Here is a 24,969-nt window from a genome sequence, read left to right as displayed (position 1 = left end):
TGGTTTCAACTGTCTTAATCCATAAGCTATTACCTTCCGATCTTGCATAAGAACACATCCAAGTCCATTCTTGGAAGCATCACAATACACCGTGTAATCCTTTCCAGGTTCAGGAACTGCTAACACCAGTGCTGTGGTTAACTTATCTTTGAGTGTTTGGAAGTTGGCTTCACACTCATCAGTCCACACAAATGGAGTATTTTTCTTGAGTAACTTGGTCATTGGTCCTGCAATCTTCGAAAATCCCTCTATGAATCTCCGATAGTAGCCTGCCATACCAAGAAATCCTCGTATCTCCTTAGCATTTTTAGGTGATTTCCATTCCAATACGGACTGAACCTTGCTTGGATTCACCGCTATGCCTTCTTTGGTTATGACATGTCCAAGAAATTCAACACTATCTAACCAAAATTTGCACTTGCTAAACTTCGCATATAGCTGATGTTCCCTCAAAGTTTGCAGAACTATCTTCAAATGCTTGGCATGTTCTTCTTTATCTTTGGAATAGATTAGAATATCATCTATGAATACTATCACAAACTTGTCCAAGTACTTCATGAATATCTTGTTCATCAAATTCATGAAAATTGCTGGTGCATTTGTTAGTCCAAATGGTACAACCAAGTATTCATGGTGTCCATACCTTGATACAAACGCTGTTTTTGGTACATCCTCCTTCTTGATCTTGATTTGATGATATCATGACCTTAAATCTATCTTTGAGAAGACTCCCGCTCCTTGAACTTGATCAAAAAGGTCTTGAATTCTAGGTAAAGGATACTTGTTCTTGATAGTTACATTGTTCAAATTTCTGTAATCTCCACACATTCTCTTTCCTCCATCTCTTTTATCCACAAAAATAACTGGTGTACCCCATGGTGACACACTTTCTTGAATAAATCCCTTCTGTTCCAGTTCATCTATCTGAGCTTTCAGTTCCACTAACTCCTTTGGCCCCATCTTATATGGTGGTTGTGCTATTGGTGCTGTGCCTGGAATCAGATCGATTGTGAATTCTATCTCTCTATCGGGTGGCATTCCCGGTAGTTCCTTAGGAAATACATCCTTAAACTCATTCACTACAGGAATATCTTCAATTCTCACTTCCTTCAGGCTATTGAGTTCCAATCCGATCTCCAACTCACTGTACTTATCTCCTTGGAACACTATTTGACCTCCTATGGAGTTGCGAAGTGATACTGTTTTGTCTCCACAGTTAATCACCGCTCCATTTTCTGTCAACCAATCCATCCCTAAGATGACTGATATGTCCTTCATGGGTATGATGAATAGGTCCGCGAAATACACACAGTCACATATGGTTAGGACTTGTGCTTCTTTCACGTGGGTTACTAAGATCGTCCCCCCCGCGGATAGAACAGTTATAGGGGTTTCTAACTTAGAACATCTAAGCCCGAACTTTTCCACAAACTCCAATGCAAGAAATGATGTGGTTGCTCCAGTATCAAATAATACTTTGCCAGGATGAGTAAGAATGCTTAGCGTACCTAAGACTGTTTGATCCGACTCTTCCGCTTGTTCCAAAGATGTGCAATTCAGCTTTCCATAAGGCTTTCCCCTCTTATTGTTGTTGTTGTAGTTGCGGTTGTTGTTGTTGTTGTTGTTGCGGTTGTTGTTGTTGTTGTTGTTTCCACCTCGTCCTCCAGAGCTCTGTTCGCTCCAAGATGACTTGTTTGGACACTCCGGCTTGATGTGTCCTTCCTTCCCACAACCATAGCAGATGATTCTGGGTTTCTGACAGTCCTTCTGCAAATGACCCTTTAGGCCACAATTGTTGCAGATGATTTGGTTGATTGGGTTCTGACTCTGACCTCCCCGGTTGTATTGGTTACCAGTAGTAGGTCTGTATCGGGGTTTGAAACTCCGATCAGGTGTTGGTTTACTGATTGGGTACTTCCTTGGCTCTATACGAGCCCTCTTCCTCCTGTCCTCTTGGACTTGCCGGTAATCATCCTCGAAAGTGATTGCCGAGTCAATCAGTTCCTGGAATTCGGTAGTCCTTGCCAACCTTAGTTGCATCTTCATGTATGGATTCATGCCTTTCATGAACCGTTTCTTCCGCTTCTCCTCTGTATCTACATCCTCAGGTGCATACCTAGATAACCTATTGAAATCCCGAACATACTGCATGATTGGTGCAGTATTCTGTCTTAGTTCTTCAAACTCCCTCTTCTTTAACTCCACCACGCTGTCCGGAACATGAGCATCCCGAAACTTCTTCTTGAACTCCTCCCAGGTAAATACCTTATCTGGAGGGTGTACTGCTACAAGGTTCTCCCACCATGACGCTGCTGGTCCTGACAACAGATAAGTGGTATATCTAATCTTCTCCTCATCGTTGCAACCAATGGTCTTCAACTTCCGTTCCGTATCCATGAGCCAATCTTCAGCGTCCATTGGTTCTGGAGCTGATGTGAAGGGTAGTGGTCTGGCATTTTGGAAGTCCGATAGTGTTACTCCCTTGCCTTCATTACCCCTATCATTGATGACATGGGTAAAGAAATCTTGCATGTTCTTGCTCTGGCTTTCCTGGTAACGCCTCCTATCTTCCTCCATTGACCTCATATACTGTTGGAAGTCTGGGTGCAACATTGGGTGTGGTGGTGGTGGTGCGTTCTCTGCTCTAGCTGCTGCATCTGCCTCCTCTTTTTCTCTGGCTTCCCGCTCTCTGCGAGCCTCTTCGGTTTCTACTAACGCCATTTCCCCCTAGTCCTGTAACAAAGAGCGATTACTCATAATTACACCATGCAAATGCTTTCTGAGCTCAACTCAATGCCCAGAACTTGTCACACAATGAAATCAAGAAGCAAATTCAAAACAAACATTTATTATGCATATACTTTGTATAATACATAACACACTCACAAACTTATATTACATGTGGTACATATAAACCACTTATTTGGCTCAAAGCCCAAGCCAACGGAAATTTAAAATACGTTCTATTACAATACCACCTAGATTACTTTATTCTTCCTCGGAGCTCTACTCCTCATCCTCATAGCTCGCCTCCGCGTACATCCCTGGGGTCCATCCGGTACAACGGTCTGTCCTCCGAAGACCGTCCGGAATGAAGGTTCTTCCGGTAGGTATGTAGTCTGAATTGGACGAAGTGCCGAGATAGAGATCTGTCATGCCAAAGTAACTAGATAAAGACTCATACATATCCCCAGTGGAATACAGCTCCCCCTCTCCAGTCATCCATGGAGGATTCCTATTCACTTGACCCCTCATCTTCTTCTTCTTCTTTTTCTTTGTTCCAGAGCTCTCACCTACGACGTACTGGGATGTTTTGGGTAATCCCATCTCCAAATCTAAAGAAATGGAGTTGGTGTCTTTCTCTTCCTGCCCATAGCTTTGGTTAACATTCTGGTTAACCGCATCACTCTCATCTCCTGTATCACATGGAATTGGCTCCTCCTCATCACCGAAAGGTTCCCCGAAACGCCAACCCGTCGAGTTCTCAATCGGTGACTCCGAGCAGTTTATGTTCCATGAATGGTCTCCCCCGTATCCAGTATCATACGATGCTGACACGTGTGGATAGTGCGGAACAAAGTTAGGTGTAAGTGGATCTCTTGTAAGTGGATTTCTCTTGGACCACTGGTCACTCAAATCTACATAGCTGTCTAGGCTAAAGAAAGGTGTAGTATGTTGTGGTTGTGCCCTCAAATCACGCATCCGAGTTTGGACTTTATCAGGGTCCGTGAACTCAGCTAGCATGTGGTCAATCTCACCTCTCATCTTCATGTGTAAAAGGTACATCGTGGTCAATAAAGACTTACAGCTATCCATATGCTGTGCTGCAGCTTCAGGACTTCTGTGTGCTAACACCAAATGATTCAGAGTAGGATCCTCATCTTCCTCGGCATGAGGTATATGAGAAAACTCTGAACATAGGAGTTCTACTGACTTATGCTGCCTTATCTCAAGGATTGCCTTGAATAGGCCCATATGGTAGGCTGTGGTGATAGTTTTGGCTTCTCCGTATGGCATTATACGACTCATCAGCAGTTTTTCCGGTAGTTGGACCGATACTCTGCACTTGGCTAGGATTTCCCCATCATAGTAGGTATACTTGATAACAGGTATCCGTGGATCACAATGAAGTTCCTTCAGCATCCCACACAGGAGAGCTGTTATTGGTCCATCATAATCACCGAGCCAACCCTCAACCTTCCTCAAAGTCCTCTTAGGAAAAGTGTTCGCCATTATGGCTGTATACAAAAGCAGAATATTAGTAATGATAATGCATCATAATAGCTATAATAAAGAATTATCGCACTAAAATATATGGTTTTGCTATTCTCAAGTGAATAATCACCATATTTCTAGAGAATCCTTTACTATTTCTACTAGACTCCTACAGGTTTCTTCCCTATACTAGGTTTTTCCAACCTAAGGTCGCAACATTTGCTCTGATACCAGCTGCGGTGACCCAGCATACCACTGCATGTTGTAGTATACAAGTCGTTGATATGATCTTTGCGAAGGGACTTCTTCACAATTTGCCATATCCCTCAGAGTGGTACAACAGAAACATTGCAGGTCATAACACTCCATACTTTATTACAAACATTGCCTTAACAAGTTGGTATTCTCACAGGTCCTATGAGAACACCCTAAGATACTACTTAAGTACGATTACAACTCATAACAAATATAAAGAGCTCAACAACTTATTTAGGTAAGTTCTACGTTGCTCGGCTCTATGATGCTAAGGTATGTCACTACTCCTCCACCTCCGTGTCATCTGGTCCGTAGACTATCCCATAGTCTACGCCTTCCACTCCGCCTGTAAGATCAGGTTCTTCGTAGACCAGCTCGTAGCTTCCTTCTGGTGCTCCATCGTTGATAGCCTCCACTTCCGGATCACAGTCTAGCAAGGGTGTCGAAAGAAAGTGAGTAAAGAGGTACTCAGCAAGTTCTAAAAGAGTAAAAAAGTGTTTGATGCACTAGCTACGACCATTGATCAGGAAATCGCAGGTCAATGCATGTTTTGAAAACATTTCTTCAAAAGGTTGCTTTTATTATGAAAACTATGCCCGTCAGTCTTCACAGGTTGACTAGAACTTCATGGAGTTCCTTTCCTGCCGCGTTCGCAGTTCCCTTCCCGGAACAAGGAGTGACAGCCACAATTTGATACACTCTGCAGAGGTGCGTTACTTTTCCCACAAGAGATCTCACCCTTTTTGCCATCCGCAGGGACTTGCCCCCCGTTCACACTTCCTTTGGTGTGAGGCCAGGTATAAAGATCCAAGCCCACACCGCCTTCTCCGCGACTGCAAACCCACCCTTTTGTCCACCCGCACACCTCCGAGACTTCCCCGATAATACGGCTTTACTCATGGTGTACTTTGGACAATCCTTCATAGATCGTAGAGCCATCATCACTAATGGATGGGGATTTAAAAGGCTATCCCAACCTACGGCAGTGCCTCCAGCACCCCGCCGGCTCTACCAATCCGTTGGCGTGCAGAAGGGAAAAGATACGACTGGCTTCCCGCAGCCATTATAGATCTCATGGTCAACGCGATTTGTACGGCGCTAGAATCACTGGACGGCATTGGTAAATTAATCCTAGGGTGATATAACCCATTGCAATGGAACCTCCACCATATCAACACATACCATGGTTCCATTGCCAGCCACATAGTCATATTCATAGTTGTAAAGTAACATTTCATTTGCGATGCAGGAATGATAAGTATATAGATTTGCATTAAAGTAGTATAAAATACTCAAGTTGACATGAGCAAGGGTGAACTTGCCTGTGGACTACGAGATAGTGCAGTTCAATGCAGTTGATGGAACCTGGACCTCGGGTTCTGTAAGAAGCATCATTGTCCGGTAAGGACAATGTTATAAAATCCAAATAATGCAATCATGGATGTATTATTTTATGTTGAATCCCTTTACCCCGTTGAGTTATTACAATTTAGGGTTGTATTTAAGATTTATGTCTTTGACAGTAATTTACAATTGATTTAAAAGTATAAACCATTTTAATTTACACAAAGTACAACAATTCAAAGTAAAACTATTTACTTGGTGATTCCTTTAATCATTCTAAAAATAATTGAAAATTATAGAGTTACCTCTATAGTTTTTTTGGAAATAAAAGGAATATAGTATTTTTCTTTCTGGGATAAATACCCTTTTTCAAAAGAAATGACTTGGAATAATAGAGTTTCATTTTGAAATGTTTGAAAATAAGTGTTTGAACTTATTTGAGATTTTTCCTTGAATTTTAAGTACAAGGAAATATTAATTTTAAATTCCAAGTTATTATTTAAATTCTGAAAATTCATACTTTTGAATTTGTTTCATAAATTCCATTTCATATTTTATTCTTGTTAAGATTTATTTTTCATTCATAAATCCAATTTTTATTGGATTTTTAGAGTTGTTTTTGATTTATTAAAATTTGGTAAAGTTTTGGTCTTTTATTAAATGTAAAAAGACCAAAATACCCTTCTGGACCCATATTGGGCCCAGCCCAATAACTTAAACCCAGGGACGGCCCAATAAGGCTGGCCCCCTTTTGGGTTCGGTGGCGCCGAAGTGGCCCACCTCACTCACTCTCACTCGGCCCTCTCACTCACTCGACCTAACCCTAACCTCTGGCGACTCCCGTGGCGATGGCGTCGCCGCCATGGCCGCCGCCTTGCTCCGGCCACCGCCGGGCTCCTCCACCGTAGCCACCTACCGAACCTGAACCACCGCGAGACGATCTATTGATCTGTCCGCGTGGTTTCTCCAATCTCTTCCTCTCCTGGCGAATCGCCTCTTTCTGGATCCACTGGAGAATCGCCTCGGACGATTTGGTGGTCTCCGGTGAACTCTCGTCCTCGCCGTCGACGTGCGCGCCCCCTGAGACCGACCTGGTGCGGTGCTGCTTGCAGTACCAGTGTCGTCGTCTCCGTGCCGTGCTGCTGTGATGGTGTTCGTGCTCGTCGGTGTAACGCCGGCGCCTACCCTGGGTCTTGCAGCTGCTATGGCCGCGCGAGCACTGCCTCGCCATGCCATAGCCTCTGCCACCAGGCGCATGTAAGTGTTCTGCTCCTCCTCCTTCTCTTCTCCATGCCTGTGCTCCTCCCAAGCTACTGTGCCTCTTCTTCCTCCTGTTTTACTGCTCTCTGGTGATCCTGTGATCACACAGAGCCTTGCCATGGCTGCCTAAGTTGCCCGTGCTTCCATTTTTCTGCAAGCTATGGCCAATCTACCAATTTCTGGTACTGGCCAGTGCTGCCTTGCTTGCTGTACATGCCAGGTGGTAATTATCTATTGCTCCTAGCATGCTCTACACTTGCCATGCTCTACTGTGCTTGCTCAAGAGCTACTATGCCATGCTATGCTTGGTTACGACTTGCTTATGCTTACTGGTCTATCATGCTTGCTTGTCTAGGTGTACTTGTGATGCATCTGTGACACTTGTGTGTGTGCCAGAGGTGCCTGTGATATGCTTCAGTGCTATCTCTGCAAGCTAATGATCCATTGGATCATTCCTTGCTTGTTGTCTAACTTCCCTGTGTAGCTTGGCTTGCTATAATTGATCCATTTGATCAATTGATTGTCAGTGATTGCTTACTGGCTAATACTGTGGCTATATGAGTTAATTATCTGGTGATGCTGATGCTCAAGCATCACTGTGCTGTTGCTTACTTGTGCTGTTGCTTATCTTAGCTACCTAGACTTGTTCTAGTGGCTATAGATTAACTGTGTTGCTTAACAGTGTGCTACTGTCATGCTTAGCATGGATCTGTGATAAATTCATGCTTGTATTACTTAAATTATGATGAACTGCTTATGCAGTGATGATTAAGTTACTTGCTTGCAAATGATTTGACTGTTCATGATTATCTAGCAAGCAAATAGAATCTGAATCCATTTCTGGATAGTGATGTGATCTATTTGACTTTCTCTTAATTAGTGCTAAGTGTGATGTGACCTCAGTAGCCTTGCTACTGACTGGTTGCTCACATGATTGGTTGGATCTTGTTGGCTACTCATCTTTGCTTGCATATTTGGGAATCATAGTAACTATGAATGCCAATATGCTTGCCTGTGAAGAAATCTAGGGTTTTACTGATGGTTATGTGCCTAGGATTTTCTGTGTAGTCTATACTAGCTGCTATTTATTGCAATACATCTACTGGTGCTATCTGTGCATCAGATCTTGCTTCTGTGCACAAGATCTCAGATCCTGGATGGTTTCTATTTTGGTGGCTTTTTAGACTAGCAGTGATCCTTGGTGAAAACCAAGTGATGATTCACCCTGTTGAGCATCTGCCCAACCCCATGACTATGTCATGCATGTTTTATGGATTAGATCCATTGGATCTGCTCCAGGAACTTGGTATACCTTGTTCCAGCTCCTAGTATGAGATTTTGTGTTGATGCAGACTTGTGGTTTGTTCACAGCCCTTCACCTCCAGGTCTAGTTGATCTTCTAGGTCACCATGATTTCTGGTGGCTTAAGTGGTTGTGTGGTTTGGTTCTGTTCTTGAGCAAGAACTGGATGAACTCTATGTTCTAGCTTCACCCTTACCTGGTGAATCCTTATCTGGTCGACTGGTGTCTATTTCTAGGGTTTGTGTTCCTTTTATATGAACCCTGCTTCTATCCTTGCATTGACACACAAGCCTGGCTTGCTTGGTGACTAAGCTGATGCATGGCCTTGCTGTTACTGCCCAGCACACTTGAGCTGTGTGCTCTCATATGCTGAAACTTGAGCCCCTGGTGTGTGCTCAGGTTTGGTCTGCTGCTGCCCTTATCTTGTGCTGTCCATGGTTTTGGACAAGCACAAGTGTGCATGACACTTGGTTCTGTCAAAACTAAATCTTGTGTTATTTGCTAACTGTCCAAACTGAATCTTTGGCTAACACTAACATTCTGGCTAGTGTTGATTCTTTGTTTTGCAGGTTTTGAAGATGGACATGACCATGAAGAAATACTTCAAGTCATATAGTCTAGGTTTTAGTTTAGGAATCATATTGTAATCTTCATTTTTATTTCTGTTTATTATTCATCAATTCTTGTATCAAGAATTTTGTAAAGATAATGTAATTTGTGTTGTGATATCAATAAAGCCCAAGTTTTTGTTGATGAGCTTTTGATTTATTTAATATTTATATTCTGGAATAAACATTGTATTTATGATTCACTTTGAAATTCAAAGTTGTTTGAATTCATAAGTTGTGTTTAAATTATGAATTCCATTTTATATTGTTCAATGCTTATTGTTAAATGTATTAACACTTGTCAAATGAAATCAATTCCCCAAATCAACAAGATACAAAAGAGATCATGTCGAAATTTCCCTAACTCACATTGCCTAACCCTAAGTGCAAAATGAGAGAGAACCTCGATCCCTCTTAGGTTTAGTTGCAATAAAGCGCGAAAATTTCCCCCGTTTTGTGATGAAATGCACATCCCATTTCTAAATCTACCCTTCGTTGTTCCTATGTTCTGGGTTATTACAGCGGCTAGGGTTTGTGCGGGAGTAGATGAGGCAGCCGAACGAGCGCCGATATATAATGCCCCAGGCAACCGTGGTCGGCGGCGACCGCTGTGCACGCGTGGCGTCGCCAATAAATTCATTGGCAGAGGTGGGCGGCAGCTGATGGGCACGCGTGGCGTCGCCAATAACTTCATTGGCAGAGGTGGGCAGCGGCCGCTCGGGAGCCGAGGAATGGCCATTCTCACGTGGCGGTCGAAGCGACTCCGGGCGGGCCCTACAATACCTAGCTCTACGCCGTTGGATGGAGGCCTTTTATAGGAAAACACTCGTGCACGGCTGCGATCTGCTGAGCGACGGCGATCCGCGAGAGGCTCACTCCGCAGTATGATTAGTCTAGGGAGGAGACGTGGTTCGGACCGTTGCACGGTTTTGTCCGTCGCAGACTTCGCCATGCATGCGCCGCACCAACTCGAGCACTCAGTGAGGCAGACGACGATTCAGAGCCATTTATGGTCGCCGATTCAGAGCAATAAAGGAAGACTGAATCAGGCGCACCGCATTGACACGGATACACACGCGCAACCCATTCCACGGACATGGAAACAGCGCGACGTTTCATTGTAATTGATCGATTTGGCGCCCTATTTATACCCCCTCTTTCCCTCTCCACTCGGCGCGACACACAATCCATATATTCTCCACTTGAAGCTAATGCCCACCCAAGACCTTGCAACGCACCGGTAGGATGCAGTTCAACGCACCGGTCTTCCGTCGGCCTCCTACCGTGCCCGAGCGACGCTACCCGGCGGGCGTCGTCGTGGAGAACACACTCCGCGCGTGGGCCATCTCCAGGTGGAGGGGACCGGTCGAGCTCGCCCGCGCGTTCCTCACCGCCGGCTTTGCCCACCTCCCTTCGGATGCGCCGGTGATGTTTCGCCTCGACGAGGCCCGTGACCACACGCGCGCCTTCCTCTTGTTCCTCACGGTCACCTTCACCAACCGCTACGACGCGTACGAGCTCCTCGGCAAAGTCTTTTGGTGCGGCTGCGAGTTCATAGCATTCACTACGTTCAACATCTACACCAACTTTGAGTGCCACTTTCCCACGCGCAACATGATGCACACCCTTCCCTACAACTTCGACGAAGAGGAGGAGGAGGAGGAGGAGGAGTGAAGTTCACGATGGCGGTGAAGCTGCCGGGGCTACTTGAGGATGGTCATGTTTAGTTTCATTAGTTTTAACATGTGTTTGTTATGTTTCCCGCTTTTTCTATGTCATGTCGTGTGCTACTCGTTTGAATTATGTACGTGCGAAAGGTTGAATTACTTATCTGTACTTTTTATCGTGCAAAAAAGTACTTATCTCATTGTGGAACAAATAACATCAACCCCAAATAAGTTCAACACCCAAAGTAAAAAAGTTCTACAGGTCTATGAGACCTTCCGGACACAAATCCACCCTAGCATTACAACTAGTGGAAATAATATCTGATAATGTTTTTTACGCACGTGCTTTCGCCGCGATGTCAAGGACATCCTTCTTCACCTTCTCGTGCATGTTTGATTCTGCCATTATAATTTTGGCGGCAGTCATATTCCTGTTCTTGTTTATCGTTTCCTGCAACAATTATTATGTAGTTTAGATTACCGGGAGAGATAAATATGTGTGTAACAAAGATACTATAGATAAGAGGTAACCTGCGAAAATTCGGCCGTTAGTTCATCTCCATCCCAGTGCTCCATACATGCTAACAGGAACAGTCCACATGAGTTCCTGCATATAGATCAGAGGTAAACTATCTGCAATAGGCATCAATAGTAATGGCGTAAGATTAACGGTGGACTCACGTATCACTTTGCATAGGTATTGGGTATCTTTTAATTTCCCATTTCGAAACGTCTGGATACTTCTTTGTTGATATCTCATTGTTCGCAAACTCGACGTCCTTCAAGATTTCTTCTCTCTGTGAAGCATAAAATTTAAGTACAGTGCACTGAGTACCAAAAGGTGGTCTTACATTCCGTGATCAAAAGTCATACCAGCTTTTCCACAAAATCCTTGCTCTGCTCAAGGCGCCATAACGAGTCTAGCACCTGAAATTCCTTCTTGTCACTGTGCATGACGACGGTGACCCAGTGGCATTTGGAAATGTTAACCGAGAAATAAGCCTACCAAAAATACATAGTTAATAATTAATGCATTAATAGTTAATTTTGAAACCTCTCACTTAATAATGTACAAGCAATCATTACCTTGTTAGTGCCAAAATATTCCAGCTCGCATCTTTCGTAGCAACTTGACATTTCTGCAATATCCGTCGTGTCAAGGTTTTTCTTTTTCCATCGCTGCCTTCTCGGTCGATTTTCGACCATAGAATTTGCCCTCCATGCAGGGCATATTGTCCTATCCTTCAATTTTAATCTCAGCTCAACCAAGTAACACTCAATGACCTGCATATAATTCAAACAGGTGATCTCTCCAGAGCACATATATATTCAAGCCTAGGAGAAATAGAAGGATGACATCGGTTGTTGGACTTACAAAGGCCGCACAGCCATCCACGGTCAAGGATAGGTTTAAGAAATTCAGCCCTCGCCACAGCCCCGTCTTCATTCTCGTACACAGTCTTACTTCTTTGGTTTTTTTTTGTAGATTTGCATATTATCCGAATATACTCGGCAGCCGTGTCAATTATCTCCGGTGTCAGCGGATTTGATCCGTCCGTGGCATATTCGTTGTTGAACAAAGCATCAGGACCTATCGACAACAACCATATATAGTTAATTATGTGAACAAGATTCCTTGATATAGTGCAAAATATTTCAGAAAATATACCTTTTCGATCGCGTGGAAACCGTTTAGGACAGTTCTCGGTCATCACAATGCTTGGGGAACTTAATTTGCGAGGAGCTTTGCGTTTGCGCTTCCCAGAGACATCTTCCTTTTTCTCCTCCTTTTTGCCACATACATCATCTTTTTTCTCCTCCTTCTTCCCACTTTCTATCGCTTTCCGGCAGATCGTGTTCAAGCTATCAAATTCTTCTAATGCATCTGGAAGAGTTAAATCAATAGTTGCCGAGCAGGACGATTCAGGTGTAGCCTTGTCGTCGATGATTATGGGTACTTCAGGGGTGTCTCCGTGCTTAGGCGCTGGTGTCGTGTACCCAGCATTAGCAGTCTTCTTCTTGTCGGTGGGTGTCACGAAGTTCGAATCATCCATCGGCTCACTCTTCTTACTTGCATCTTCCAATTCATCGTCATGTTGATCCTTAACTGAATTCAAAAATGATGCAGTGCCGTCTGACTTGATGTCGTCATTGTCCATGAAATCTTTAGGCGGAAGGCCGCCATGGCTAGGTGTGGACGCCGCTCCTTCTTTTTTGTCTTCCACCTCCTGATCTTCGTCATCAGACATGTCAGCCTTGCCTGCCCTGTACGCAACTCCTTTCGCGTTAAGCATTTTTAGGACTTTCTGCAGAACAAAATTCAGAAGGTAATTAATGTCATGCTGTGTAGAGATGCATTTCAGCGAGATAGAAGCAAACAAAATAGAGGCCATGTCACCGGAGCAGAGACGGCTGCAAATTTGTCCATATGTTTGCTTATTGATGTGTCTATGTGATTGGTCAGTTTAATCAGAATCTGCTCAACCATGACCTCCATTCTTGAATCATCCACTGAACCTGGCGTTTTCATGCTAGAACCTGAAGCTTTAGCTCTTTTACTTTGCTTCCTCTTTGATCTTGGAGGAACGTCAGGTGTGTGGATCACCTCCCTTCTGTGGTTAGTAGATATGTCGTCGTCAATCTAGAAGGAATGCACATGAAGTGATGATGTAAGTCCACATGAAATGATGAAGATAATAGTACATGAGTAAGAGAAAACTTACCAAGCCTGTTCCTCGTCCATGTTGGTATTCAATGTTGTCTCTCTTACTCGCCTCTTCTTCTGTCCAGTTCCTCATCAACGGCTTTAATGACGTCAATTGTGAACCAGTTGGGTGCACTTTTTCATAGTAAATATACTACATATGTTGGCACAACAGTTAAACACCTTTATACATTGTTGGATTTTTTTTTAAGATAATGGACGTGGTGAGGAGAAATATACCTGAAGCAGGGCTAGGTTGCCGCGGGGCCATTGCACCATCTCATGTTCACTTCGCAGTTTCTTTATATTGTTAATTAAATAAGAACGTGTGAAACCATTGAAGTTCATTTTCTTCAAACATGACACGTACTTAACAATTGTCCAATACTCCGACGGAACTGTTGAGCTGGACTGTGGTGCAAGAACTGTACCAAGGGCCACAAGAACAGCTCTTCGAAGGAAGTCATCGTCGGCTAATCCGCTCTTGATTGCGTCTGAGATCAATCCATCAATACTCAGACTGCCGGTGGACTTGTTCAGAAAACGAGATGGTATATCATTTTCTGCATATTCCCCATCCTCATAAAGGATGGTATCAATATCCAGCCCATCTGCTGCTTTGTCCTTCAGACCAAAAATTTCCTCCACATCGACTCCTTTTATAGTAATCGAGGGTTGATCTTTTTGCAAGTTGAATGTTTCTGACTCTGCGTCAAATGCCTTAAACATGAGGCTAAGTATAGACGATCGTGGACTTATACTCTTCATGTGAATCAAGCTTTGTAAATCAGCTTCAGCGAGTTTACATCGCTGAGCTTGTGTCATTCTTGTTAAAAAGCCCACCCAACGATCCACATCGCACACACCAATTTTCAACTTACTGTTCATAAAAACGAGTAGATAAATGTCAAAATTTGTGTGCAAGTATAATGCCATGCAACATAATTTCTAAAGTCATATTTATGTTACGTATGAAAGGGCCGGATATTTTTTCTTAGATCATAATTCTATCCGCTATCTTTATCAAAGCGATGATTTGCGTTGAACAAAAATTTCCACTAACAAGTGTTAAGATCTAAAATTCAAAGAACAATTATATTGACATCGACACTGCCTATGATCTCACCATAATCACAAAAGCTATAAGGATATCATACGTACAGAAACATCCCAAACAAAGAACACGTACTGCATACAAGCAATAAGGCAAGGCAATACCTCGATGTTTGCATGTCTTGTGAGCAGCTAGAGGAGGCTTTCTCGCCGATAAGGGATGGGGAGGGAGGCGGCGGTAGTCAGATCTCACGGATGGCGGCGGCGTTGGGCGAGAGGCCGCGCCTAAAAAATGTGGAAGACGAGCTTACCCTGCCAATCTTCATGATTATCGTGCGTCAAGTTATGGTAGTTTCCTTCATCGCACGAAGGACGTGGGGTAATTGCGCGCGCGGTGCGTTGACCATTAACAGATGGGCCATTAGATTAGCCGTGCGGCCCAGGCCCAGAAGTAAAGGACGCTTTATTAAGAACGAGAGCAAGGTAGAAACCCTACAATTCCCCTTCAACGCCTCTACCTACGACTTCATCTACTCTAGATCGAACGTCGTGCCGCCAGCAAAGTCATGTCTTCCTCGAGCTCGGCCACTATAATCCGGCACCCAAGTTATGGTCCTCTCCCTATGATCAAGTGCACGAGCTGCCGGTAGCGCGTCGTGGAGAGGAAAACAGCCTCCACAACGTCCAACGCCGGCGATTTCGTCAGGTGCAATAATCACAATGTAAGATGTTTTTAATGTTATTCAATATCCGTCTATTGTCATCAGGACTTATGCCAAAATTGTAAGTATGATTAATGTTCGTTATTTCTAGCCGGTTAGAGGAGGATGCAACTTCTGGTATTGGATTGAAAAGTATGCAGATCTGCTCATGAAGAAGGGTATTGTTCCACCAAACTCACCTATGCTGATTCCCCTAGAAGGAGAAGTGGTTGAAGAAAACGGAGGAGATGGAGAACTACAGAAGCAAGATGCACTAAACAAGGACATGAAGCACCTGAAGAAAATAATTGTAATGAAGCTGAACGAAATTGTGTCAATGCTTCAGATTATAGCGATTCTTCTGGGTATTGTAATTGTACTCTTGGGTTATAAGAACTAAATTTGTAATATGAAATAAAGGATTTAGAAGTAGTGTACTCTCAGCAAGATATATTGCTACAAATTTGTACTGCATTGTTTGTTTTTTACTTAGTTTGTGGATCACATGATTAACCATGCATTTTTCTGCGATTAACTGGCCAACACAGTTCATCATTACTTAACAGGATCATGCATGTTTACAAAACACATCCACTAGCACGACAGGGACACGATAGCTGCCTTACAAGACTTAGATAATAAAACACATAAAAACTAGAAAAGCAAGAGTGACAACGCCGTCATATCATCCTCCTTGGCTCCTCCTTGTAAGGATCACTCGTCGTCCTCCAGCATGATGTAGGGGAGGCAGTGCATGTTGCCCGGGTTGGGGAAGATGGCGTAGAAGTTGGTGAAGATGTTGTAGTTGGTGAATGCGATGAACTCGCACCCGCACCAAATCACCTGCCCGAGCAGACGGTGAGTGTCGAACCTATTGGCGAAAGTTACGAAGAGGCCGATGACGTGGCCGGGGTTGCCATCGTAGTACTCCTCAAGCTCAAACATGCGTGGCGAGCCCGGAGGGAGGTGGCGGTAGCCGGCAGAGAGGAAGACTGAAGCTAGCTCCGTTGGATCCCTCCACCTCGATATGGCCCACACGCGCAGCTGGTTGTCGCAGACGACTCCGGCCGGCATCGTCTCTCCGGCACGGTTGCAGGGCGGCGGAACGTAGGGCCGTTGAACTGCATTGTGGCGATCCCCTTGAGATGTGGCGTGTATTGGATTTGGAGGCCGCGCGTTAGATGGGATGGGAGATGGATTTGAATGAGTGTGAGGAAGAGTGAGCACAATGGTGGCTTTAAATAGGCGTGGTCGCGTGGATGGGTGAGGTGAGGGGGCTTGTGAGCTGGTTTCGTTATCCACTAACTGCACATTGAAAAGCAGGACGGCATCCAAAGCGGCGCACGGTTTTTAGTGTGTCAATTAATTCGGCGCGTGGATACAGAACTGCGCGTGTGAACCCTACCTTTTTTAGCATGACGGAAAAACCCGACCGACCGACACGCCCGCGCGTGGAGCTGTTACCACTGCCATGCGACACATCTGCACTCCGCGTCTCAGCGTTTCAGCGTTTCAGCGTTTCTGCGACGGAGCGACGACTGCAATGAGCGCATGCACGAGGCGAGCACCTCGCATGCATGGCAACACACGCAACGTGGTGGATTGCTGCGCATGCATGGCAGGCCTAGACGGGCTCGTTCGATGATGGCATGCGTGGACGCGCGAGCCAGAGCCCAACGGATATTTCGACGTCTCCTGCCAAACCGCGAGACGCTGGAAGAAAAAAAAACGCTAGCCAATCACGTCGCCAAATCGTCGCTCTCGCGGATAGCCCGTTGATTCCTTCTAGAAGACCGATCCAACGGATGCAGTTCAGCACCGTAGCGTTAGATGCACTTAGATGGACGGTCGACGTTTTGTTTTCCAGACCTCTCTCATGTTTTAGCGGAGGAGTGTGCTATCAACTAAATGTTTTGTTTTATTAGCTATTTCTATTTTTATTGTGACTTTGTTGCTAGTAGATGATGTAAATATGCATTAAGTTAATAATTGTGTGCACGACAATCCTTGTGCTAAAAAATAAACAGAAAAAACTATCTCTTGTTAGCTATCCAAACCATGTGCCAAGTGTGGCCTCACCCTGGCATCCCCAGCCACTTGATTTGCCCCAAAAGTGCATGTTTTGGCCTAAAACCCTATATTTGGGGTGTCTGGGTGCAACTCACCATGGTCTACCCCATATTATTCATGTAAATTCCAAGGGTGGAAGTGTGGGGCATGCATTGGTGCACCCATGTGCCAAGTGTGGCCTCACCCTTGCATCCCCAGCCACTTGATTTGCCCCAAAAGTGCATGTTTTGGCCTAAAACCCTATATTTGGGGTGTCTGGGTGCAACTCACCATGGTCTACCCCATATTATTCATGTAAATTCCTAGGGTAGCAGTGTGGGGCATGCATTGGTGCACCCATGTGCCAAGTGTGGGCTCACCCTTGCATCCCCAGCCACTTGATTTGCCCCAAAAGTGCGTGTTTTGGCCTAAAACCCTATATTTGGGGTGTCTGGGTGCAACTCACCATGGTCTACCCCATATTATTCATGTAAATTCCAAGGGTGTCAGTGTGGGGCATGCATTGGTGCACCCATGTGCCAAGTGTGGCCTCACCCTTGCATCCCCAGCCACTTGATTTGCCCCAAAAGTGCATGTTTTGGCCTAAAACCCTATATTTGGGGTGTCTTGGTGCAACTCACCATGGTCTACCCCATATTATTCATGTAAATTCCTAGGGTAGCAGTGTGGGGCATGCATTGGTGCACCCATGTGCCAAGTGTGGCCTCACCCTTGCATCCCCAGCCACTTGATTTGCCCCAAAAGTGTGTGTTTTGGTCTAAAACCCTATATTTGGGGTGTCTGGGTGCAACTCACCATGGTCTACCCCATATTATTCATGTAAATTCCAAGGGTGGCAGTGTGGGGCATGCATTGGTGCACCCATGTGCCAAGTGTGGCCTCACCCTGGCATCCCCAGCCACTTGATTTGCCCAAAAGTGCATGTTTTGGCCTAAAACCTTATATTTGGGGTGTCTGGGTGCAACTCACCATGGTCTACCCCATATTATTCATGTAAATTCCAAGGGTGGCAGTGTGGGGCATGCATTGGTGCACCCATGTGCCAAGTGTGGCCTCACCCTTGCATCCCCAGCCACTTGATTTGCCCAAAAGTGCATGTTTTGGCCTAAAACCCTATATTTGGGGTGTCTTGGTGCAACTCACCATGGTCTACCCCATATTATTCATGTAAATTCCAAGGGTGGCAGTGTGGGGCATGCATTGGTGCACCCATGTGCCAAGTGTGGCCTCACCCTGGCATCCCCAGCCACTTGATTTGCCCAAAAGTGCATGTTTTGGCCTAAAATCCTATATTTGGGGTGTCTGGGTGCAACTCACCATGGTCTACCCCATATTATTCATGTAAATTCCAAGGGTAGCAGTGTGGGGCATGCATTGGTGCACCCATATGCCAAGTGTGGCCTCACCCTTGCATCCCCAGCCACTTGATTTGCCCCAAAAGTGCGTGTTTTGGCCTAAAACCCTATATTTGGGGTGTCTGGGTGCAACTCACCATGGTCTACCCCATATTATTCATGTAAATTCCAAGGGTGGCAGTGTGGGGCATGCATTGGTGCACCCATGTGCCAAGTGTGGCCTCACCCATCCCCAGCCACTTGATTTGCCCCAAAAGTGCATGTTTTGGCCTAAAACCCTATATTTGGGGTGTCTGGGTGCAACTCACCATGGTCTACCCCATATTATTCATGTAAATTCCAAGGGTGGCAGTGTGGGGCATGCATTGGTGCACCCATGTGCCAAGTGTGGCCTCACCCTTGCATCCCCAGCCACTTGATTTGCCCCAAAAGTGCATGTTTTGGCCTAAAACCCTATATTTGGGGTGTCTGGGTGCAACTCACCATGGTCTACCCCATATTATTCATGTAAATTCCAAGGGTAGCAGTGTGGGGCATGCAATGGTGCACCCATGTGCCAAGTGTGGCCTCACCCTTGCATCCCCAGCCACTTGATTTGCCCCAAAAGTGCATGTTTTGGCCTAAAACCCTATATTTGGGGTGTCTGGGTGCAACTCACCATGGTCTACCCCATATTATTCATGTAAATTTCAAGGGTGGCAGTGTGGGGCATGCATTGGTGCACCCATGTGCCAAGTGTGGCCTCACCCTGGCATCCCCAGCCACTTGATTTGCCCCAAAAGTGCATGTTTTGGCCTAAAACCCTATATTTGGGGTGTCTGGGTGCAACTCACCATGGTCTACCCCATATTATTCATGTAAATTCCAAGGGTGGCAGTGTGGGGCATGCAATGGTGCACCCATGTGCCAAGTGTGGCCTCACCCTTGCATCCCCAGCCACTTGATTTGCCCCAAAAGTGCATGTTTTGGCCTAAAACCCTATATTTGGGGTGTCTGGGTGCAACTCACCATGGTCTACCCCATATTATTCATGTAAATTACAAGGGTGGCAGTGTGGGGCATGCATTGGTGCACCCATGTGCCAATTGTGGCCTCACCCTTGCATCCCCAGCCACTTGATTTGCCCCAAAAGTGCATGTTTTGGCCTAAAACCCTATATTTGGGGTGTCTGGATGCAACTCACCAAGGTCTACCCCATATTATTCATGTAAATTCCAAGGGTGGCAGTGTGGGGTATGCATTGGTGCACCCATGTGCCAAGTGTGGCCTCACCCTGGCATCCCCAGCCACTTGATTTGCCCCAAAAGTGCATGTTTTGGCCTAAAACACTATATTTGGGGTGTCTGGGTGCAACTCACCATGGTCTACCCCATATTATTCATGTAAATTCCAAGGGTGGCAGTGTGGAGCATGCATTGGTGCACCCATGTGCCAAGTGTGGCCTCACCCTTGCATCCCCAGCCACTTGATTTGCCCCAAAAGTGCATGTTTTGGCCAAAAACCCTATATTTGGGGTGTCTGGGTGCAACTCACCATGGTCTACCCCATATTATTCATGTAAATTCCAAGGGTGGCAGTGTGGGGCATGCATTGGTGCACCCATGTGCCAAGTGTGGCCTCACCCTTGCATCCCCAGCCACTTGATTTGCCCCAAAAGTGCATGTTTTGGCCTAAAACCCTATATTTGGGGTGTCTGGGTGCAACTCACCATGGTCTACCCCATATTATTCATGTAAATTCCTAGGGTAGCAGTGTGGGGCATGCATTGGTGCACCCATGTGCCAAGTGTGGCCTCACCCTTGCATCCCCAGCCACTTGATTTGCCCCAATAGTGCGTGTTTTGGCCTAAAACGCTATATTTGGGGTGTCTGGGTGCAACTCACCATGGTCTACCCCATATTATTCATGTAAATTCCAAGGGTGGCAGTGTGGGGCATGCATTGGTGCACCCATGTGCCAAGTGTGGCCTCACCCTTGCATCCCCAGCCACTTGATTTGCCCCAAAAGTGCATGTTTTGGCCTAAAACCCTATATTTGGGGTGTCTGGTGCAACTCACCATGGTCTACCCCATATTATTCATGTAAATTCCTAGGGTAGCAGTGTGGGGCATGCATTGGTGCACCCATGTGCCAAGTGTGGCCTCACCCTTGCATCCCCAGCCACTTGATTTGCCCCAAAAGTGCGTGTTTTGGCCTAAAACCCTATATTTGGGGTGTCTGGGTGCAACTCACCATGGTCTACCCCATATTATTCATGTAAATTCCAAGGGTGGCAGTGTGGGGCATTCATTGGTGCACCCATGTGCCAAGTGTGGCCTCACCCTGGCATCCCCAGCCACTTGATTTGCCCAAAAGTGCATGTTTTGGCCTAAAACCCTATATTTGGGGTGTCTGGGTGCAACTCACCATGGTCTACCCCATATTATTCATGTAAATTTCAAGGGTGGCAGTGTGGGGCATGCATTGGTGCACCCATGTGCCAAGTGTGGCCTCACCCTGGCATCCCCAGCCACTTGATTTGCCCCAAAAGTGCATGTTTTGGCCTAAAACCCTATATTTGGGGTGTCTGGGTGCAACTCACCATGGTCTACCCCATATTATTCATGTAAATTCCAAGGGTGGCAGTGTGAGGCATGCATTGGTGCACCCATGTGCCAAGTGTGGCCTCACCCTGGCATCCCCAGCCACTTGATTTGCCCCAAAAGTGCATGTTTTGGCCCAAAACCCTATATTTGGGGTGTCTGGGTGCAACTCACCATGGTCTACCCCATATTATTCATGTAAATTCCAAGGGTGGCAGTGTGGGGCATGCATTGGTGCACCCATGTGCCAAGTGTGGCCTCACCCTTGCATCCCCAGCCACTTGATTTGCCCCAAAAGTGCATGTTTTGGCCTAAAACCCTATATTTGGGGTGTCTGGGTGCAACACACCATGGTCTACCCCATATTATTCATCTAAATTCCAAGGGTGGCAGTGTGGGGCATGCATTGGTGCACCCATATGCCAAGTGTGGCCTCACCCTTGCATCCCCAGCCACTTGATTTGCCCCAAAAGTGCGTGTTTTGGCCTAAAACCCTATATTTGGGGTGTCTGGGTGCAACTCACCATGGTCTACCCCATATTATTCATGTAAATTCCAAGGGTGGCAGTGTGGGGCATGCATTGGTGCACCCATGTGCCAAGTGTGGCCTCACCCTGGCATCCCCAGCCACTTGATTTGCCCCAAAAGTGCATGTTTTGGCCTAAAACCCTATATTTGGGGTGTCTGGGTGCAACTCACCATGGTCTACCCCATATTATTCATGTAAATTCCAAGGGTGGCAGTGTGGGGCATGCATTGGTGCACCCATGTGCCAAGTGTGGCCTCACCCTTGCATCCCCAGCCACTTGATTTGCCCCAAAAGTGCATGTTTTGGCCTAAAACCCTATATTTGGGGTGTCTGGGTGCAACTCACCATGGTCTACCCCATATTATTCATGTAAATTCCAAGGGTAGCAGTGTGGGGCATGCAATGGTGCACCCATGTGCCAAGTGTGGCCTCACCCTTGCATCCCCAGCCACTTGATTTGCCCCAAAAGTGCATGTTTTGGCCTAAAACCCTATATTTGGGGTGTCTGGGTGCAACTCACCATGGTCTACCCCATATTATTCATGTAAATTTCAAGGGTGGCAGTGTGGGGCATGCATTGGTGCACCCATGTGCCAAGTGTGGCCTCACCCTGGCATCCCCAGCCACTTGATTTGCCCCAAAAGTGCATGTTTTGGCCTAAAACCCTATATTTGGGGTGTCTGGGTGCAACTCACCATGGTCTACCCCATATTATTCATGTAAATTCCAAGGGTGGCAGTGTGGGGCATGCAATGGTGCACCCATGTGCCAAGTGTGGCCTCACCCTTGCATCCCCAGCCACTTGATTTGCCCCAAAAGTGCATGTTTTGGCCTAAAACCCTATATTTGGGGTGTCTGGGTGCAACTCACCATGGTCTACCCCATATTATTCATGTAAATTACAAGGGTGGCAGTGTGGGGCATGCATTGGTGCACCCATGTGCCAATTGTGGCCTCACCCTTGCATCCCCAGCCACTTGATTTGCCCCAAAAGTGCATGTTTTGGCCTAAAACCCTATATTTGGGGTGTCTGGATGCAACTCACCAAGGTCTACCCCATATTATTCATGTAAATTCCAAGGGTGGCAGTGTGGGGTATGCATTGGTGCACCCATGTGCCAAGTGTGGCCTCACCCTGGCATCCCCAGCCACTTGATTTGCCCCAAAAGTGCATGTTTTGGCCTAAAACACTATATTTGGGGTGTCTGGGTGCAACTCACCATGGTCTACCCCATATTATTCATGTAAATTCCAAGGGTGGCAGTGTGGAGCATGCATTGGTGCACCCATGTGCCAAGTGTGGCCTCACCCTTGCATCCCCAGCCACTTGATTTGCCCCAAAAGTGCATGTTTTGGCCAAAAACCCTATATTTGGGGTGTCTGGGTGCAACTCACCATGGTCTACCCCATATTATTCATGTAAATTCCAAGGGTGGCAGTGTGGGGCATGCATTGGTGCACCCATGTGCCAAGTGTGGCCTCACCCTTGCATCCCCAGCCACTTGATTTGCCCCAAAAGTGCATGTTTTGGCCTAAAACCCTATATTTGGGGTGTCTGGGTGCAACTCACCATGGTCTACCCAATATTATTCATGTAAATTCCAAGGGTAGCAGTGTGGGGCATGCATTGGTGCACCCATGTGCCAAGTGTGGCCTCACCCTTGCATCCTTAGCCACTTGATTTGCCCCAAAAGTGCGTCTTTTGGCCTAAAACCCTATATTTGGGGCGTCTGGGTGCAACTCACCATGGTCTACGCCATATTATTCATGTAAATTCCAAGGGTGGCAGTGTGGGGCATGCATTGGTGCACCCATGTGCCAAGTGTGGCCTCACCCTGGCATCCCCAGCCACTTGATTTGCCCCAAAAGTGCATGTTTTGGCCTAAAACCCTATATTTGGGGTGTCTGGGTGCAACTCACCATGGTCTACCCCATATTACTCATGTAAATTCCAAGGGTGGCAGTGTGGGGCATGCAATGGTGCACCCATGTGCCAAGTGTGGCCTCACCCTGGCATCCCCAGCCACTTGATTTGCCCCAAAAGTGCATGTTTTGGCCTAAAACCCTATATTTGGGGTGTCTGGGTGCAACTCACCATGGTCTACCCCATATTATTCATGTAAATTCCAAGGGTGGCAGTGTGGGGCATGCATTGGTGCACCCATGTGCCAAGTGTGTCCTCACCCTGGCATCCCCAGCCACTTGATTTGCCCCAAAAGTGCATGTTTTGGCCTAAAACCCTATATTTGGGGTGTCTGGGTGCAACTCACCATGGTCTACCCCATATTATTCATGTAAATTCCAAGGGTAGCAGTGTGGGGCATGCATTGGTGCACCCATGTGCCAAGTGTGGCCTCACCCTGGCATCCCCATCCACTTGATTTGCCCCAAAAGTGCATGTTTTGGCCTAAAACCCTATATTTGGGGTGTCTGGGTGCAACCCACCATGGTCTACCCCATATTTTTCATGTAAATTCCAAGGGTGGCAGTGTGGGGCATGCAATGGTGCACCCATGTGCCAAGTGTGGCCTCACCCTGGCATCCCCATCCACTTGATTTGCCCCAAAAGTGCATGTTTTGGCCTAAACCCCTATATTTGGGGTGTCTGGGTGCAACCCACCATGGTCTACCCCATATTATTCATGTAAATTCCAAGGGTAGCAGTGTGGGGCATGCAATGGTGCACCCATGTGCCAAGTGTGGTTTCACCCTGGCATCCCCAGCCACTTGATTTGTACCAAAAGTGCATGTTTTGGCCTAAAACCCTATATTTGGGGTGTCTGGGTGCAACTCACCATGGTCTACCCCATATTATTCATTTAAATTCCAAGGGTAGAAGTGTGGGGCATGCATTGGTGCACCCACGTGCCAAGTGTGGCCTCACCCTGGCATCCCCAGCCACTTGATTTGCCCCAAAAGTGCATGTTTTGGCCTAAAACCCTATATTTGGGGTGTCTGGGTGCAACGCACCATGGTCTACCCCATATTATTCATGTAAATTCCATGGGTGGCAGTGTGAGGCATGCAATGGTGCACCCATGTGCCAAGTGTGGCCTCACCCTGGCATCCCCAGCCACTTGATTTGCCCCAAAAGTGCATGTTTTGGCCTAAAACCCTATATTTGGGGTGTCTGGGTGCAACTCACCATGGTCTACCCCATATTATTCATGTAAATTCCAAGGGTGGAAGTGTGGGGCATGCATTGGTGCACCCATGTGCCAAGTGTGGCCTCACCCTGGCATCCCCATCCACTTGATTTGCCCCAAAAGTGCATGTTTTGGCCTAAAACCCTATATTTGGGGTGTCTGGGTGCAACCCACCATG

At 46.3% G+C, this 24,969-nt stretch overlaps 1 protein-coding gene across 1 annotated transcript; it reads right to left on the bottom strand.

Annotated features, from left to right (window-relative positions):
* Nucleotides 1-10,985: 10,985 nt before the first annotated feature.
* LOC139835772 (uncharacterized) lies at nucleotides 10,986-14,084 on the bottom strand. The gene is made up of 8 exons (XM_071825637.1): nucleotides 13,596-14,084; nucleotides 13,375-13,509; nucleotides 13,050-13,292; nucleotides 12,454-12,957; nucleotides 11,525-11,653; nucleotides 11,333-11,448; nucleotides 11,183-11,258; nucleotides 10,986-11,102 (listed from the first exon to the last, which is right to left on the bottom strand). Exons 1-8 carry the CDS (start codon nucleotides 14,082-14,084, stop codon nucleotides 10,986-10,988), a joined length of 1,809 nt encoding a protein of 602 aa, XP_071681738.1.
* Between the last annotated feature and the right edge of the window lie 10,885 nt (nucleotides 14,085-24,969).

This window comes from Lolium perenne, chromosome 2 (genome assembly GCF_019359855.2).
Source record: "Lolium perenne isolate Kyuss_39 chromosome 2, Kyuss_2.0, whole genome shotgun sequence".
Taxonomy (NCBI): domain Eukaryota; kingdom Viridiplantae; phylum Streptophyta; class Magnoliopsida; order Poales; family Poaceae; genus Lolium; species Lolium perenne.
This window is presented reverse-complemented; position numbering and strand designations above follow the sequence as displayed.

Bases quoted from the DNA above. Each gene is read 5' to 3' on its own strand.
- LOC139835772 (XM_071825637.1), bottom strand. From the start codon at position 14,084: ATGTTTAAGGCATTTGACGCAGAGTCAGAAACATTCAACTTGCAAAAA. The intron at 13,293-13,374 runs GTAAGTTTTCTC...CATTCCTTCTAG, and splicing joins ATGGACGAGGAACAGGCTTG to ATTGACGACGACATATCTAC. The intron at 11,259-11,332 runs GTGAGTCCACCG...ATCTATATGCAG, and splicing joins ATACCTATGCAAAGTGATAC to GAACTCATGTGGACTGTTCC.